General features: G+C 46.5%; 1 protein-coding gene across 1 annotated transcript; it reads left to right on the forward strand.

Moving 5' to 3' along the window:
• The first annotated feature begins 15,749 nt into the window (after positions 1 to 15,749).
• On the forward strand, positions 15,750 to 17,430 carry SLC18A3 (solute carrier family 18 member A3). The gene has a single exon (XM_032231525.1). It carries the CDS (start codon positions 15,750 to 15,752, stop codon positions 17,364 to 17,366), a length of 1,617 nt encoding a protein of 538 aa, XP_032087416.1. The 3' UTR covers positions 17,367 to 17,430.

The raw sequence follows: 17,430 nt of genomic DNA on the forward strand, positions 1-17,430 counted from the left end.
GAATTTCTCTCATTGTTTCTGCCAAATTTTCTCCCTTTTCTTCTTCCATGTTTTGAGGTTTGAGATAGGGTTCCAGTTCATCAATCTCTCCTTTCTGTATTCCGCACTTATCATTTCCCTCCACACTCAATTTGCTATCAATATCAACAATTTTCTTATCACTTTGTTCATATTTTTCTTCAATTTTCTGAACTCTATCCTCAAATTTCATCATCATTTTATAAATATTCTCAACTCTTCCCTCTATTTTTCTGTTTTTTGTTCTATGTTCTCCATCCTCTTTTCAATGTTTTTTGTACTTATTTGTACTTTTTGAATTTCAAACACAATCATTTGCAATGTTAATTCTTTTTCTTCTTCATGTTGCGCCATTCTTCCAGGTTATAAACGCTGCCACTAAAACATCCAAAGCTTTTTTGTTAAGTTTCAAATAAGTTCACTATAATCTTTCAAGTCAAGGTTTTCTCTTCACTCCAGTCCAGTTATTGATAGCTCCAGAAGAGCACCTGCAAAAACAACCCATACTCTTCCCACTATCCCTTTCAATAAGCAAAATCAGGAACCTTGAAGTATTAGATATGAGTCAGATGTTCCAAGGAAATTTTTAAAAAACAATGTTTCCAAGCCTCCAGCCTCTAGATGGCAGTGTTGCTTCTTTTTCCTCTGCCTCTACCCCTCTCTTTAAATTCTGAACTTAAGGGGGGAAAGTGCTTAAAAGCAAACAATTCAGACGAGCATTGTAAAAAGAAAAGAAAGAAAATCATAATCCACACACTCTCTCCTGCTTTCCTTCCATTCAGGGGCCATTCCAACCTTCTGCAGCCTCAATGTCTGCTTCTCTTTCACTGCAAAAAAGAGCTTCTCCTGGGAAGAGAGGAGAGAAGAGGAATGTTAGGAACAACTGGAAAAATAATGAAAAACTATTTCTAAGATGCTTCATTGATTAGATTATCCAAGTAGTCGATAAAGGATGTAAACCATCCTGGCTCACCCCTCCTCCTTCGATGACACATAGAGGCAAACTGGACAGAGGATCATCCTGCAAAAGGCCCTGAGCAGGTTCCTGGGTTTGTGAAAGGCAAGAAGCATCTTGAGAATCCATCTTGAGCTTTGCCCTATTTGTTTCAGAGCCAGTTTTGTCTGGAAAGGGGATTGAGTCATCTTCATGAGTCTAGCCGTGGGTGGGGAACTCATAGTGGCCCTTTTCTTAGTTAGCTTGCCCTGGATTTCAGCCAACAGTTGAGTGACTTTGCTACCTTCAAACTCAGAATGGAGAAGGCCACCATCTGCTTCAACCATTAGGAAGGGCAGTCTGTACATTTGGGGTGACCCACCTCAGGAAGGAACTCTAAATTTAGAAATAGGGACGAACTCGCATAAACCTATTATGCCTCTATAATACCATGCCGACACATCATGGTTAACATAAACCCAACAAAAGGATAAGTATTTTTTAAAAAAGGAACATAGGAATTCACATGCAAGATGGCCAAGATGCTCATTGTCCAAATGTTGCTGAAAATGTGCATGTCTCTTCTTCTCTAAGCAATCTGTGAAATATTTGTGTTCTCAGTCTTCCATTGATAACAGAAAACATTACCTCCTATAGGTACAATTCAGTGACACTTATTCTTTTTTTTGGGGGGGGGGGGGTGTCATTTTTACTTTGCCCTGCATTGATGAATGCAGCAATGAAATGGTGTCTGTCATATCATGAATTGTGAGCATGAAAAAGATAATTTAGTGTATTAATCACAGGAATAAGTACATCTGATGGTGATGATTTTGTAACTGATGCAAATTTCTTTCCACTTAAATCATTGGTGGGAAACTTTTAATTGTAGATAGTAGCAGAAGTGTTCTGTATGTGTGTGTTTAACTGAATATAAAATTCAAAATACATATTTGAAAATATGTTATAGGTCAATTGATATTAAATATTATCATGGCAAAGAAACAAATGGCCTAATAATATACACATCCAAGGACGTTTAAATGAGCTATACAGATATTTTTATTTGTAGTACCTTATTTACAAAAGGTAACATGGATTTATCTGCAATTACATTTATCTACCGCTAGGTGGCAATGGTTCACTACAGAACATTCTGGAGCAATTTTTTTTAATGCGCTGTCTAGGAGTTACTGGTGCTGATGTTGCTTCTCGTCTCCTTCTGATCATTATGTCTGGTAACAAATGTGGATTTGACATTTCAATCCTAGTTCACTGATGTGTTATTTACACACATACACAAAGTCACACACACTTCAGACATGAAGTATCCCACTCATTAAATTAATCCATCTAAAAACACAATGCATCCCTTACACTGTGAATTGGGGAATGAATGGATGGATCTTATTTCCAGTTTCTGGACTGTAAACTGGGAGAATGGATGAACTGAGCCTATCCTTGGGGAAGTGGGGATAGGAAGTGGAGTTGTGAAGGAGGAGGGAGGGAGCGAAAGAGGGAATGCATAATTCATCCCATATAATCTTTTCTGTTTCATTTCTGAGCAACATACATCAATTTGTGCACTCAAAGTGATTCAATTTTTGCTGCCAATTAGCCTTTGAAAGTCAAATTTATTGCCACAAGGGATCTAAAGGAACTTTAAAAAAATAGAATTCAAAATACTTTCCTGCCACTTCCCCCTTAGCACACCAATTTATATATTAATATAATTTTATTGATCCTGGCTATCTTGTTAATTCTTTTAATTGTCTCTCAGCCTGATTTCCCACCGGACACGCCATGTATCTAAGTACCTTCTGTTTGAATTATAGCAATCTCCAAGATATTAATCATGGTTTCAGAGGTCAGTTAATGCCTGATTGTTCAAGGGAGGTCAACACAGAGAACTACATCAGTGTCTGCTTCGTCAATGCTCAGATCCAGCATTGAGAGTCTCGAGTAGGATGGATTCAGAGAAGAAACTAAGAATAATTCTTCTACTATTTATCCCATTAGCATCGTCCAATCCACAAATCGCTGTCCCTGGATCAACATGATTGATTTCCATCAGATTTTTAGTGGGTCGGCTGTGTGATTGTCACAGCAGTCAGATTCACACATGCATAAGTTTCACCTAATTTTCTTCACTGGTGAATTGCCTCAGCACCTGCTGACTGACCCTCAGTGGCCTTGTCTGAATGACTTTTTGAAACCCCGGCTGTTGGAAACGGTACCAAATTCTCTCTGTTACGATCCCATTAGGTCTGCTCATCAGCAGCTGGGATCCATGTAGTTTCAGAGAGCAATCTTACTTCCATGCTTTAATTAAAAGCAACTATTTCAAAATAATTTTAAAGTAGGCTTCCCCCCCCCCCTCTCTCTCCAGAGGCAGAGGGTTAGAATCTAACTCTATATTTGCTTTTTAAGACATGTGAAGTTTTGTTTTGTTCTGCAAGAGGCTGGGAGGTGAATCTCTAACCAGAATTCCTGCTGTTGATTTCTGGAGATTTGCATCTGAGCTAACTTCTATAGGCTTGTATTTTATATTTGCCAAATCAGAAATATGGAAATTCAAAAGACTACACTTATTCTCACCGAACAGTGAGACCCACTGAACACAGAACACGATATCTCTGAGAAAACAGACATAGTTTTTTTCCCCTTATTTTTGACCACAGAGTTCCCATTCCATTCTTGGTTTCCATTTTCTCCTTTCCCTCCAACTGACTTCCTGGCACCATTATTTTTAATATAGTTCTCTTTCTCCACCCCCTCACCTCCCACTTAGGGGGAGAGAAGAGCTTCTTCTTGAGAAAGGAAAAGTACACTCTGACAAGAAAGCCACCGAGTGCAGCCAAACTCTTAAAGAGGATTAAATCTTTCTTAAAACTCCAGAAGCCATTAAAGCAATGAGCATCAAGACCTTCACCTTATGGGCATCCTTCCTCTTCCTGGCAGCCGTTCCCTGCTCTCAGACTGGGAGCCTTAGCAAAAGGCGAGTCACCTGATGAGTAAGCTGCCCATTATCATGTTCCTGTTGTGCTCCTCTCCAAAGCCCAAGTGCATTGCTCAAACACGTACAGGTAGTCCTTGACTTAGAACACTTCACTTAGTGACCATTCAAAGTTGCAAAGGTGACTTATGATCGCTTTTCAGTTACAACCTCTTCAGCATCCCCATAACCATGCGACCAAAATTCAGAGGCTGGACAACTGGTTCATATTTATGACCACTGCTGTGTCCCAAGGTCAAGTGATCAACTTTTGCAACCTTCTGACAAGCAAAGTCAATGGGGAAATCAGATCACTAACTTATGCAGTGATTCACTTAACAACTGTGGCAAGAAAGTCATAAAATGGGGCAGAATTTACTTAACAAATGTCTCACTTAAATAATGGAAATTTTGGCCTCAATTGTGGTCGTAGGTTGAGGACTGCCTATACTTGGCCATCTCACAGATCTGTCTTGTTTCTTAAAACCCAGGTCCCCTCTGTTAGAGTTTGAGTGAGTTTGAGTTTCATTTTATTTATATGCCGCCCTATTCCCTGCAGGACTCAGGGCGGTGCACAAACCCAAGGAGGGGAAGGGGAACACAAAAACTACAAATACAAGGCATTAAAACAACCAATAGCCACACGATTCGAGAGGGGAAGGGAACTCATCAACCCCAGGCCTGCCGACACAGCCAGGTTTTAACGGCTTTTTGGAAGGCCTGGAGAGAGGTGAGGGTCCGAATCTCTGTGGGGAGTTCATTCCAAAGGGCCAGAGCTGCCACAGAGAAGGCCCTCCCCCGGGTAGTAGCCAGATGACATTGGCTGGTAGACGGAACCCGGAGGAGGCCTGCCCTGTGTGATCTAATGGGTCTTTGGGAGGTAATTGGCAGCAGGCGGTCTCTCAAGTACCCAGGTCCAATACCACGAAGGGCTTTATAAGTGACGACTAGCACCTTGAAGCGTATCCGGAGACTAATCGGTAACCAGTGCAGCTCGCGGAGGATAGGTGTAACGTGGGTGTACCGGGGTGCACCCACGATCGCTCGAGCGGCTGCCTTCTGGACGAACTGAAGTCTCCGAATGCTCTTCAAGGGCTGCCCCATGTAGAGTGCATTGCAGTAGTCCAGTCTTGAGGTCACGAGGACATGAGTGACTGTTGCGAGTGCCTCCCGATTCAGGTAGGGACGCAATTGGTGCACCAGGCGAACCTGGGCAAACGCCCCCCTGGTCACAGCCGACAAATGATGTTCTAAGGTCAGCTGTGGGTCCAAGAGGACTCCCAAATTGTGAATCCTGTCTGAGGGGCGTAAAATTTCACACACACCCCCCAGCCTGAGTGATGGAATACTAACCAAATTTTTGGGCGGGAAACACAACAGCCACTCGGTCTTGTCTGGATTGAGCACAAGCTTGTTAACCCCCATCCAGACCCTGACAGCCTCCAGGCACTGGCACATCGCGTCAACTGCTTCACTGAGTTGGCACGGGGCAGACAGATACAACTGGGTATCGTCCGCGTACTGATAGAGCCCAATCACAGCTATGAACTTCTTGAAAACTGTGTTATGGCCATGGTGTACAGAGGAATTAAGGATCCTTCTTCCCTATTTAGACTTAATGACAAACCACTTAGAGGTTTCTTTCAACTGGTTCTGGGTTTAGCCTTCAAGCACCACATTAGCTATATCTTACTGTATCTGTCAGGTAGAAGCAACCAGACCCATAGTACAGAGTTGAAACTAGCTACTTTATTGCTCTATGCCTATTCCACAGGAATCTTCCCAGACTTGCAGCTTCCACCTGGAAAGACCACCTAAGGCTGAAAGGCATACAGTGGAGGTTCGGCCTTGCCCCCTTGTAGTCCAGATCTTGTGGATTGCCTCTGTCTCCATGCAGACATTACTCCTGCCCTGTTGTTGACCATTTCCCAGTAGCTGGAGAAGACGGGCTCCTTCTGAAAGCTCCGAGTGATGAGTTGGTCACATGGATGAGAGAAGGACCCTGGGAGGCAGGAGGCATCATGTAAAATGCATCTTGCCTAAACTACTTTGAAGGACTAATAGTTGGCGATGGTCTCTGTTTGAGCCGTGGCATCAAGCCTTCAGTTATGGCTTTATGGTTTTTGTTTTATTCCCATAGATAATTTTTATTTTATCTGCTGGATTTATCATGGACATTGAACATGTATCTTTTGGTGTGAGAGAGAAGCGGACAAGGGAGGCTGTAAGCATTAAGGGTCAAGCCAGGAAGACCTGGCTGGATGGGAGGAACACAATGAAAGAAGCTGAAAGACAAGCTGAACACCAGGAGAAAGAGGCCAAGAATAATCAGACAAGGGTTAGCAAGGAAAGGAAACCTAGCTACCAAAGAACACGGTAGCTGGACACCATCACAGCTGACCCCAACCAGGGCACAGAAAAACTCAAAGGAGACATGCAAGGTAGAAAGACGTGGAGAAATCTGACCCATAAAATCTCCAAGAGTGGGACATGACTGAATGGCTAACTTCGTCATCAAGCAGACAAGCAAAAGGGCATTAAAGAAGGAGACCCTTCTCAGCCCATAGTTTGCAAGGGACCCCAGCACAGTCCCAGCCCCACATCTGCTCCTGACCCATGGACCATTTGGATAGCCAGGAGTGAACATCCAAAGATCCCACTCCGTGGGGGGGGGGCAACTCAGGACTTCACATTGGAACATCTCCGCAAGCCTCGCATCGATTAGGCCTCCTCCGAATTCCATCTTCCAGCCAGTGCAGACTGGCAACTACCCAGAGGAGAGCCTTCTCGGTGGCTGCTCCGACCCTTTGGAACGAACTCCCCGTGGAGATTCGGACCCTCACCACCCTCCAGTCCTTCCGCGCCGCTTTAAAGATCTGGCTGTTCCGGCTGGCCTGGGGTTAAGATTGTAGCCCCACCCGAACTGTGTGACTGTTGTGCTCTTTTTTAACATGTTGTATTGTCTACTGTTTGTCTTCCCACCCCCTTTTTTTTAATTGTGAGCCGCCCTGAGTCCCCCCAGGGAAAAGGGCGGCATACAAATAAAGGAAACTAAACTAAACTCTTGGCCCCAACCAGCTGACTTGGCTGAATGAGGCTGAATTTTTTTACAAAGCTCTTAGCAAACGTAACCCCTGTTTCTCCTTGCTAATAAGAGGGATAACAAATGTTCCCCTGAGAAGAAGAAAGCAGCCTCTGCGTTTTCCAGACACGACCTGCTCCCCCTCCGCCCTTCCCCCCGCAAAGTGAGACAGAGTCCATTTACATGACGGGAAATGGCTTTCAGCCTTGATTAAAAGAGAGAATTTAATCAGATAGAGTGCCTCGTCAACCAGGGGCCAAGATGCCAGTGCTAGTGCCGCATGGCGATAAAGCAGAGCCAGCTTCTCCCTCACTCAGCCGTGCCAGAGCCAAGAAGAGGCCCTTCTCACCCAAGGCTGCTGCCGTGATGTGCATCTCCAGGAGGAAGGGGGGCTTTGCCTATCTGCCACTGAGCAAGGGGCTCCTGGCTTCCGCTCGGCCATCAAGCTTTCTGAGGTGCTTCCTCTGCCTGAAGATCAACTGGCTACAGAGGCTCCTTGACTTACCGCAGTTTTTAGCAGCCATTCAGAGTGACAAGGACACTGGAAAAAGTGACTTATGGCCGTTTTTCACGCCGCATCCCAGGGTCACCTGATTTCCATTCAGATACTTGACAACTGGTTCCTATTGACAATGGTGGCTGTGTCCAGAGGTCGGGTAATCCCCTTTTGCGACCTTCCAACAAGAAAAGTCAATGGGAAAACCAGATTCACTTAATAACCATGTGACTAATTGAAGAACTGCAGTAATTCACTTAGCAAAGGTAGCGAGGAATTTCATAAAATGGGGGGGAAACTCATTTAGAAACAAATTTTGGGCTGAATTGTTGTCGTAAGTCAAGCATTACTTGTACTGTCCATCACTTGTCTGGTCTTCATTAAGAGGAAACTTCCTCTTTCTTTCTTTCTTTTTTCCTTGTCCACAACTGAAGTTTACACAGAAAGAGAAGGAATTTATGCAGTTCCCTTTGAAGGTTGTAAAGGTAAAGGTTCCCCTCGCACATATGTGCTAGTTGTTCCTGACTCTAGGGGGTGGTGCTCATCTCTGTTTCAAAAGTAAAGAGCCAGCACTGTCTGAAGATGTCTCCATGGTCATGTGGATAGCATGACTAAATGCTGAAGGCACACGGAATGTTGTTACCGTCCCAGCAAAGGTGGTCCCTATTTTTCTACTTACATTTTTACATGCTTTCAAACTGCTAGGTTGGCAGAAGCTGGGACAAGTCTGTTACATGGCAGTAAGAATTTGAACCACCAAACTGCTGACTTTTCTGATCGACAAGCTTAGTGTCTTAGCCACTGAGCCACCATGTCGCTTATTTGAAGGTTGGCTTTTCCCCATCTCTCTCTTAACTAAAAGATTGGGTAGACTATAGATACAGATGGATGGATGGATGGATGGATGGATGGATGGATGGATGGATGGAGAGAGAGAGATAGGTAGGTAGGTAGGTACATAGATACATGCATGCATGCATGCATGCATACATACATACATACATACATACATACATACATACATACATACATAGAAATAGACCAATAGACAGATATAAAAGACCAATTTAAACAGTCAGCAATAAAATACTAGGGGGGGGAGAGAAAATGCAATTTTCAAAAGACAGAAAACTGATACTAAACAAAAGGTATAGTTTAGGGAGACACAAACACACACAAACACACACACACACACACGTCATCTCAAAGATGAGCACTAAATTTTCTTTCTTTCATTCATTTAATTTACTAATACACCATTGTAACTGAATGCAAACTTTCCAAAGATAGAACCTAAATTTTAATCTTTCTGACTTCACCCTTTAGAGTCCTTGGGGCTTTCTGAGTTTCCATGCAGAAGTTTCATTAGCTGGATAAGATCTTGGATACTTCTGAAGGTGTTACCTACTTGGGCAATGGAACGACTGCATAAAAACAACCAAGCTCAGAGAGCAGCAAAGACTCTGCAATTCAACTATAACATCTTGGACACATTTCTGCTGTCCCACCCAATCTGATGAGTGATTTTCAAGCAAGGACTGTACCAGCGGACTCTCTTAATTGAGTTGACTTACATGCAAAATGATCAGTTGATTGTTTGATTTGGTAAAGTTAATTTACAGCCATTGATCCACTGAGATGGCCTGGTGCAAAAACAGAATTTGACCATAATTACTTTTTTTAAACTGATTAACAGAGTTGGAAGGGATCTTATGGGTCATCTAGTCCAACTCAACCAGAGGACCCTACACCATTTCTGACAAATGGCAATCCAATCTCTTCCTGAAAACCTCCAGTGATGGAGCTCCCACAATTTCTGAAATCAACTTCTGTTCCATTGCTTGATTGTTCTCACTGTCAGAAAGTTCCTCCTTATTTCTAGGTTGAATCTCTCCTTGGTCAGTTTCCATCCATTGTTCCTTGCCTGGCCTTCAGATGCTTTGGAAAACAGGTTGACTCCCTCCTCTCTGTGGCAGCCCCTCAAATATTGGAGGACTTTCTCTTCACTAGACTAGCCATGCCCACTTCCTGTAACTGTTCTTCATATGTTTTAGTGTCTAGTCCCCTAATCATCCTGGTGTCAGGGCTGCAGTTATATCCCTTTTAGGATCTTTGGCCTGCCACACTCTCTCTTATTTCATTATGCTGTTTCATTAGTGTAGTAGTTGGGAGTGGGGAATAGAAAGGAGTAGAATTATGGAATGTGTTGTTGTCATTCTTTTCTAGAAGCCAAGGTCATCTTTTGTCTCCGCACCTCTGCATATGACCGGAACCAGCTGGGTGGAGATGCCAGCGTGGAAGAAGAAGATTGGACCATGTGATGGATTTGTGGGTGTGGGGATAAGATCATGAACTTTCAACTGGGTGGGAATCCGATGTAACTTTCAGAATAGGGATTCACAGATGTGCTAAGATGTCTGACTTATTAAATTGGAACTTTAAGGATCGTTTTGCCTTGGACTCTGATTTAATTCTGCATGATACTTGGAACGCTGACACCTGGTTGCTCTTCTCTGAACTTTTTCTAGAGTCTCAACATCTTTTTTATACTGTAGTGACCAAAACTGGCTGCTGAATTCTAGGTGTGGCCTTACTAAGGCTTTATAGAGTGGTATTAGGACCTCACTTGATCTTGATTGTATCCCTCTATTAATGCAATTTAGGATTGCATTGGCTTTTTTGGCTGCCGCTACAAAGCACTAGTTCCTATTTAATTGTCCACTGACTCCAAGATCCCTCTCACAGTTACTGCTATTAAGCCTAATCTCACCCAATTTGTATATGTACTTTTGGTTTTACTTACCTAAGTGTTACTTTTCTCTACAATGAATTTCATTTTGTTAGTGTTGAAGTCTATCTAGATCCATCTGGATCTTGAGCTTATCTTCTGGGGTGTTAGCTATTCCTGCCAGCTTAGTATCATCTGCAAATTTGGCAAGTTCCCCTTCTATTCCCCCATCTAAGTCGTTTATGAAGATATTGAAGAGTACTGGGCCTAAGACGGAACCTTGTGGTTCAAGCTTATATCTCTCCATGTAGATTTAGACCCATTAAGGACTACTCGTTGAGTACAGTTTGTCAGCCAGTTATGAATCCATCTGGTGGTGAAGCTATCTATACCATTTTTTTCTAGCTTACGAAGAAGTAGGTTATAGTTTACTTTGTCGAATGCCTTGCTGAAGTCTAAGTATATTATGTCCACAGTATTTCTCTGGTCTACTAATTTAGTCACTATGTTGAAAAATGAAAGAAGATTGGTTTGGCATGATCTGTTTTTAACTAACCCATGCTGGCTGCTAGTTATCACTTTATTCGTTTCTAGGTGTGTTGGCAGATCTGTTTTTTTATTATCTTTTCCAGTATCTTCTGGGTATTAATGTTAGGCTGGTTGGTATGTAGTTTCCTGCGTCTGTTTTTTTTCCCCTTTTGGGGAACCACATCAGCTCTTTTCCAGTTCCACAGTGTTCCAGGATTTTTGAAAGATGTGGTACAGTGGTTCTGAGATGATATCTGCCAGCTCTTTTGGAACTCTCTTTTGGAGAGACCGCCTGCTGCCAATTACCTCCAATAGACCGATCAGATCCCACAGATTAGGTCTCCTCCGAATTCCATCCGCCGGCCAATGCCGACTGGCGACTACCCGGAGGAGAGCCTTCTCTGTGGCTGCTCCGACCCTCTGGAACGAACTCCCTGTGGAGATTCGAACCCTCACCACCCTCCAGGCCTTCCGCAAAGCCCTTAAAACCTGGCTATTCCGACAGGCCTGAGGCTAAAGAGCTTCTGCCCCCCTCCTCGAATGGTATGGTTGTTGTGTGTTTTAAATTGTGTACTGTTCGTCTTTTTATCCCCTGTCTGTACCCCTTTCCCTGACTGAATTGTGAGCCACCCTGAGTCCCCTTCGGGGAAAAGGGCGGCATATAAATGTAATAAATCCAATCCAATCCAATCCAACTCTGGGATGTAGTCTGCCAGGTCCCAGTAATTTGTATTCATCAAGATTAGACAGGTATTCTCTTACTATTGTGTGTGTGTGTGTGTGTGTGTGTGCACGCGCGCGCGCTTATTTTAACTTTTGTTTCTAGTCTGTTTTTTACAGTTATGTTTCTGGTAGGTTGGGCTATAATGTTGTTTTTTTTTACGTGGACCAATGCAAAGAATGAATTAAGCAGCTCTGCTTTCTCTCTGCTGCCTGTTACTTCCTTGCTATCTTCTCTCTTCAGTGGAACAATTGTTTCCTTGATTTTTTTTTCTTGCTATTTATAAGTTGGAAGAAACTTTTTTTTTATTATCTTTGACTTTTGTTGCAAGTCTTTGTTCATTCTGAGTACTTAAGACATTTTACTTTAAAACCTCAGACAATATCTGCTGACCAGTTGAATTAGTTATTTTCCCTTTTGGTCTCCTCAGCCTGCCTGTGCAAGCAAGTTAAGATGGCCTGGACACCTTGCTAAGATACCATATATAATGTAGCCAAGCATAACTAATGGTAACAATATTTGTCAAAGTATTCCCTGAATTAACCCATTCACACTTTTTTTCTAATAGATCTATCACATAATCTTACTCTAATTTATTCAGTAGCAAAATACCGAAACCATGAAATAAAATTTTCAAACATTTGTTCAGCCTTAGCTTTTCCCTTTATTGATATAAATCAATAGCATTATTGATATGTAATATTCATATTCTCAGAAGTAACTCAAATCCAGGTCGGATTATTCTCCAGTTGCAAATTGTGTCGTTCATTATGTCCTCAGTCTCACTCCTCAAACTTGCCATCTGTACTATTACATACGCAAAATGAAATCTCCAAGATCGGATTAAAGACCGTGTGAATAAACAGAAAGATTTAGTTGAGGCCCTGGTGACTTAAACTGAATGGAATCATTGCAAGAGAACCATGTAGTAAATCTCCTCTTAAAACTACTAGTATGTGCCTGGCTTTTCAGAACATCAAGGAGATTCGTATTTGTTAAGGAACTTGAAGTAGGTTCCACCAAAAAACCGCGTTCGACTAAAGGGCGCTCGACGAAACCGCGTACCTGACGTCATCACAGCGCGACAACAGCGCGGAGAAAAAAGCACGCTGTAAACGCTAAACCTAAAATTAACCCCTAAACCTAAACCTAACCCCCCTAAACCTAATCCTAAACCTAACCCTAAACCTAACCCTTAACCTAACCCTAAACCTAACCCTAAACCCTACCCTTAACCTAACCCTAAACCTAATCCTAATCCTAACCCTTAACCTAACCCTAAACCTAAACCCTTCTTTCTCCGCGCTTGCTGTTGTCGCTCTGCTGATGACGTCAGCGACGCGGTTTAATCGGGCGTGCTTTAGTCGAGCGCGGTTTTGTCGTGCCACGCTTGAAGTAATGTGAACAGGGAACAGTCACGATCCGAATGAAGACAAATCTACATGCCACGCAATAATGCTTCAGGGTCCAACCTGGGTTGGTCACGGAGGCCAGAAGTTTGCTCTCCCGAGCTTTTGGACTCGTGCTGAAGTCAATCCTCAGGGAACTTCTCTCTAGTCATCATCCATTTAGAATGACAGAATAATAGAATAACAATGTGGGAAGAGACCTTGGGGAGGTCTTTTAGTCCAACCTCCTACTCAAGCAGGAGACCCTCTGCCATTCCAGACTGGGGGTTGTCCAGGATCTTCTTAAAAGCCTCCAGTGATGGAGCACGCATTTTTCATGTGCTAGCTTCTTACAGTATTATTATAAGAGAAAACCTCTGCTCCTTTAAGGGGACAGATTATGATTGTCTGTGATAATAAAATCAATATTAATATTTATTATTAGATAATAAAATCATTTTTTTTTTAAAAGTGTGGTTGTTTGTAAAGACCATCCCTGCCTCCATGCACACAAATAGACCATTCATTCAATGAGGGCACCAGAAAAGCTCCACTGGATTAGCTGAGTCTCTTTCAAGGAAAGCCATAAACCTACCACTTCCTGCAGCAGCTGGCATTTAAGGCATGCTGCTATCAATTCCACACTGCTGGGGAATTTCTCCAAGGGTCTCTAAGGGTTTCCCCTTAGAAAGCTATTCAAACTATGGTCCTCACCTCCTTTAGTTAGCAAATTCAAACTGAATTTTGAGCCAGGTTATTGCTACTTATCCCAGGTCAGCCAGGACCTCACGAGAATTGCCTTCCTTCTTCTTCCCCAACCCAGAAACCCCTCCGAGGGTTATTCCGAGTTTCAAGTAGAGTCTTCTCTCTAATCCTGGCATCCTGGAGGTATCTAAGAGCAGTTGGGCCTTGTCTCTCCTTGCCTGGCAGAGGCCCCAAGGGATGGGCAGGGCTTGGAAGAGGAGCAGGAGTGGAGAGACATCCACATAGCAGCAGAATCCAACCGGACAGAAGGAGGAATTTTCCGACAGCTAGAATAATCAATCAATGGAACTATCTTGTCAGAGCTGAAGAAGCTTCTTGGATGAGAAGCAAAACGTCTTCAAAAGAAAAAACCAGAAAGCCCAGTTGCCTCCTGAAAAAGCACTTTTGGGACAACCATGACTGAGAATCTCTACAGACTTCAATCAACAGAACAACCTTTCTCCCAGAGTTGTGGGTGCTGCATCGCTGGAGGTTTTCAAGAAGAAACTGGACAACTATTTGACTCTGGACAACTGCCTTGAGAAGGGGGTTGGATGGAAGACCTCCAAGGTCCCTTCCAGCCCTATGATTCTGTGTATGCCGACTCAGCCAGCAGTTGAAGAAGACATTGTGGTTTAAAGAAGAATCTTTGTAGCTCAGGGGTCTTGGGCAGTGGTGAAATTCATTTTTTTTTTACTACTGGTTCTGTGGGTGTGGCTTGGTGGGCATGGCAGGGGAAGGATACTGCAAAATCTCCATTCTCACCCCACACTGTGTGGCATTTGCCGGTTCTCTGAACTACTCAGAATTTTTGCTACTGGTTCTCCAGAACTTGTCAGACCTGCTGGGTTTCAGCCCTGGTCTTGAGTAGTCTTGGAGCTGGGTGGTTTCCTTGCAGACATTTCATGATCCAAATGAGGTAATATCATCAGTGCTAGACTGATGATGTTACCTAGTTTGGGTTATGAAAAGGTCTGCAAGAAAGCCAACCAGCTCCCCCTCCCTCTTGGCTTTACAGGAAGAGCTCCTTCCTTTCAGTGGGCCCTTCACCAGCCTCTTGCCCGTCAGGCTGCCATCCAGCCACCCTCTGGCCTGGGAAGGAGGGAACTGGGCCGAGGGACTTTCTGTCCAGACGAGTCGCGCCAGCAGGCGCAGCCCAGCCGCTCCAGACTGCAGGTGCGGCCTAGCACGCCCGCGGGCCCCCGGGGGCTGCTTGGAGGCAGCCATTGGCTCCGAGTCCTCCATGTGTTAAATTAGCCGAGTGAGACGCAGCCGGGCCAGCGAGCGCTCGGGAGGGGGCTTCGTTCTGCGTCATCGGAGGGGGGGGAGGAGGAGGGAAGCCAGCCCGCGTGGGTAGGGACGGAGGGGGCGGAGGGGAAAAGAAGAAGAGCCCGCAACTTTCCACCGGCGCCGAGACCAACGAGAGGCAGCTTTTCGGGGGCCGCTCCGTCTGAGCCAGCCCCAGCGATGCTGCGGACGGGAAGATTCCGGCCAGCCGCGCTCCTCTGAACCCACCCAACAAGGCAAGAGGAGGGGATGTCAACCTCGCCACGCCGGGGCGTTTGATGGGCAGCCCCCCATGCTTGCCCTCGCCCGCCGGCTAGAGGAGCTCTACCGGGGAAAGCGAAGTCAGAGGCAGCTCTCCACGCACGCCGCAGCCGAGCCGGGACGGACGGAGAGGGGGAACCGCGGCGACCCAGAGCTCCGTCTAGATCCCAGAAGGCGGGCAGGAAGGGTGGGCAACAGCAGTGACCCCCGGCCCTACAGGAGCGCCATGGGGATGCGCCCAAAGCGCGGCGGAGTGGAAGAGGCGCAGCTGGCGGAGGTTTAGCAGGACAAGACCGAGCGTCTCCTCCGCAGCCTAAGAAAGGCGGAGAGAGCTGCTGGCAGCTGGGGCTGGGCGGCCGGGCAAGCGGGACCAAGAAGCTCGCTCGGAGAGTGCCAGGGGCGGCACTGAAGGTGGAGGACGACGACGCAGAGCCGGAAAGCAGAGAGAGCGCGAGGAGGAGGAAGAGGAGGAGGAAGGCTGCAGGACCCCCGCGCACGCCCTCCAGCCTCGATCTCCGGCCTCCATGCCCCTCTAGCATCTCTGGCCCGGCAGTCGTAGGAGGAAGGATGCAGGAGGAGGCCGGCGACTCGGTGGGCGCCCGTCGGGCAGTGGAGAAGCTGTCCGAAGCGGTGGGGCTGCGAGCCAAGGCTCTGGGCAGCGCCCTCCAGGAGGCTCACCGCCAGCGGCGCCTCCTGCTGGCCATCGTTTGCGTGGCGCTGCTGCTGGACAACATGCTCTACATGGTCATCGTGCCCATCATCCCCGACTACCTGGCCACCATGGATGGCGGCGGCGGCGCGGGGAAGGTACCGACGGCCGGGCAGAGCCTGGAGGTCAACAGCAGTGGGACGGGCGGGGGCTGGGCCGGCAACGCCAGCAGGACCTCCGGGCTGTTCCCGCCGCCCTTGCGGGCCGACAACCAGGACATCAAGATCGGCGTGCTCTTCGCCTCCAAGGCCATCCTGCAGCTGCTGGTCAACCCGCTGACCGGCACCTTCATCGACCGCGTGGGCTACGTCCTGCCGTTGCTGATCGGGCTGCTGGTCATGTTCCTCTCCACACTCATCTTCGCCTTCGCCGAAAACTACGCCACCCTGTTCGTGGCGCGCAGCATGCAGGGACTGGGCTCGGCCTTCGCCGACACCTCGGGGATAGCCCTCATCGCCGACAAATACACCGAGGAGTCGGAGCGCAACCGCGCCCTGGGCGTGGCGCTGGCTTTTATCTCCTTCGGCAGCCTGGTGGCGCCCCCCTTTGGCGGCATCTTGTATCGCTTCGCCCGCAAGCAGGCGCCCTTCCTGGTGCTGGCCTCCATCAGCCTCCTGGACGCCCTGCTACTGCTGGTGGCCATCAAGCCCTTCGCCAACAGGACCCGGGAGAACATGCCGGTGGGCACCCCCATCCACCGGCTGATGATCGACCCCTACATCGCGGTGGTGGCCGGGGCCCTCACCACTTGCAACATCCCCTTGGCCTTCCTGGAGCCCACCATCGCCAGCTGGATGAACCGCACCATGAACACCAACGAGTGGGAGATGGGTCTGGCTTGGCTGCCAGCCTTCTTCCCCCACGTCCTGGGTGTCTTCATCACCATCAAGCTGGCGGACAAGTATCCCCACCTGCAGTGGTTCTATGGGGCGCTGGGCATGGTCATCATTGGGGCCAGCTCCTGCGTGGTGCCTGCTTGCCGGAACTTTACCCAACTGATGCTCCCATTGTGTGGCATCTGCTTTGGCATTGCCCTGGTGGACACGGCCCTTCTGCCCACCCTTGCCTTCTTGGTAGATGTGCGCTATGTGTCTGTCTACGGCAGTGTCTACGCCATTGCCGACATCTCCTATTCGGTGGCCTATGCCCTGGGGCCCATCGTGGCTGGAGAGATTGTCCACTCGTTTGGCTTCACCCAACTAAGCTTGGGCATGGGCCTTGCCAATGTCCTCTATTCTCCGGTCCTTCTGGCCCTCAAAAACATTTGCCATATGAAGCCCTCCCACTCGGAGAGGAACATCCTTCTTGATGAGGAACCCAAAGGACTATACGATACCATCAAGATGGAAGAACGCAAAGCCAAGGGTAGAAACTTCCACCCAGTGGGGGATTTTGAAGAGAATAGTGTAGATCCTTATCAAAGAGACTTTAAAGGGGCTTTTGAGGATGATTCCTCAGACTATGACTATACTTAGGGCCTGGCTAGAAGGTCCTGTCTGAATAGGGACAGTGTCTCAGCTATTGTCTCCATATCCCCAA

Source organism: Thamnophis elegans, chromosome 15, assembly GCF_009769535.1.
Source record: "Thamnophis elegans isolate rThaEle1 chromosome 15, rThaEle1.pri, whole genome shotgun sequence".
In the NCBI taxonomy this organism is placed as follows: Eukaryota; Metazoa; Chordata; class Lepidosauria; order Squamata; family Colubridae; genus Thamnophis; species Thamnophis elegans.

Excerpts from the sequence above, each read along its gene's own strand:
- SLC18A3 (XM_032231525.1), top strand. The coding sequence starts at position 15,750 with ATGCAGGAGGAGGCCGGCGACTCGGTGGGCGCCCGTCGGGCAGTGGAG.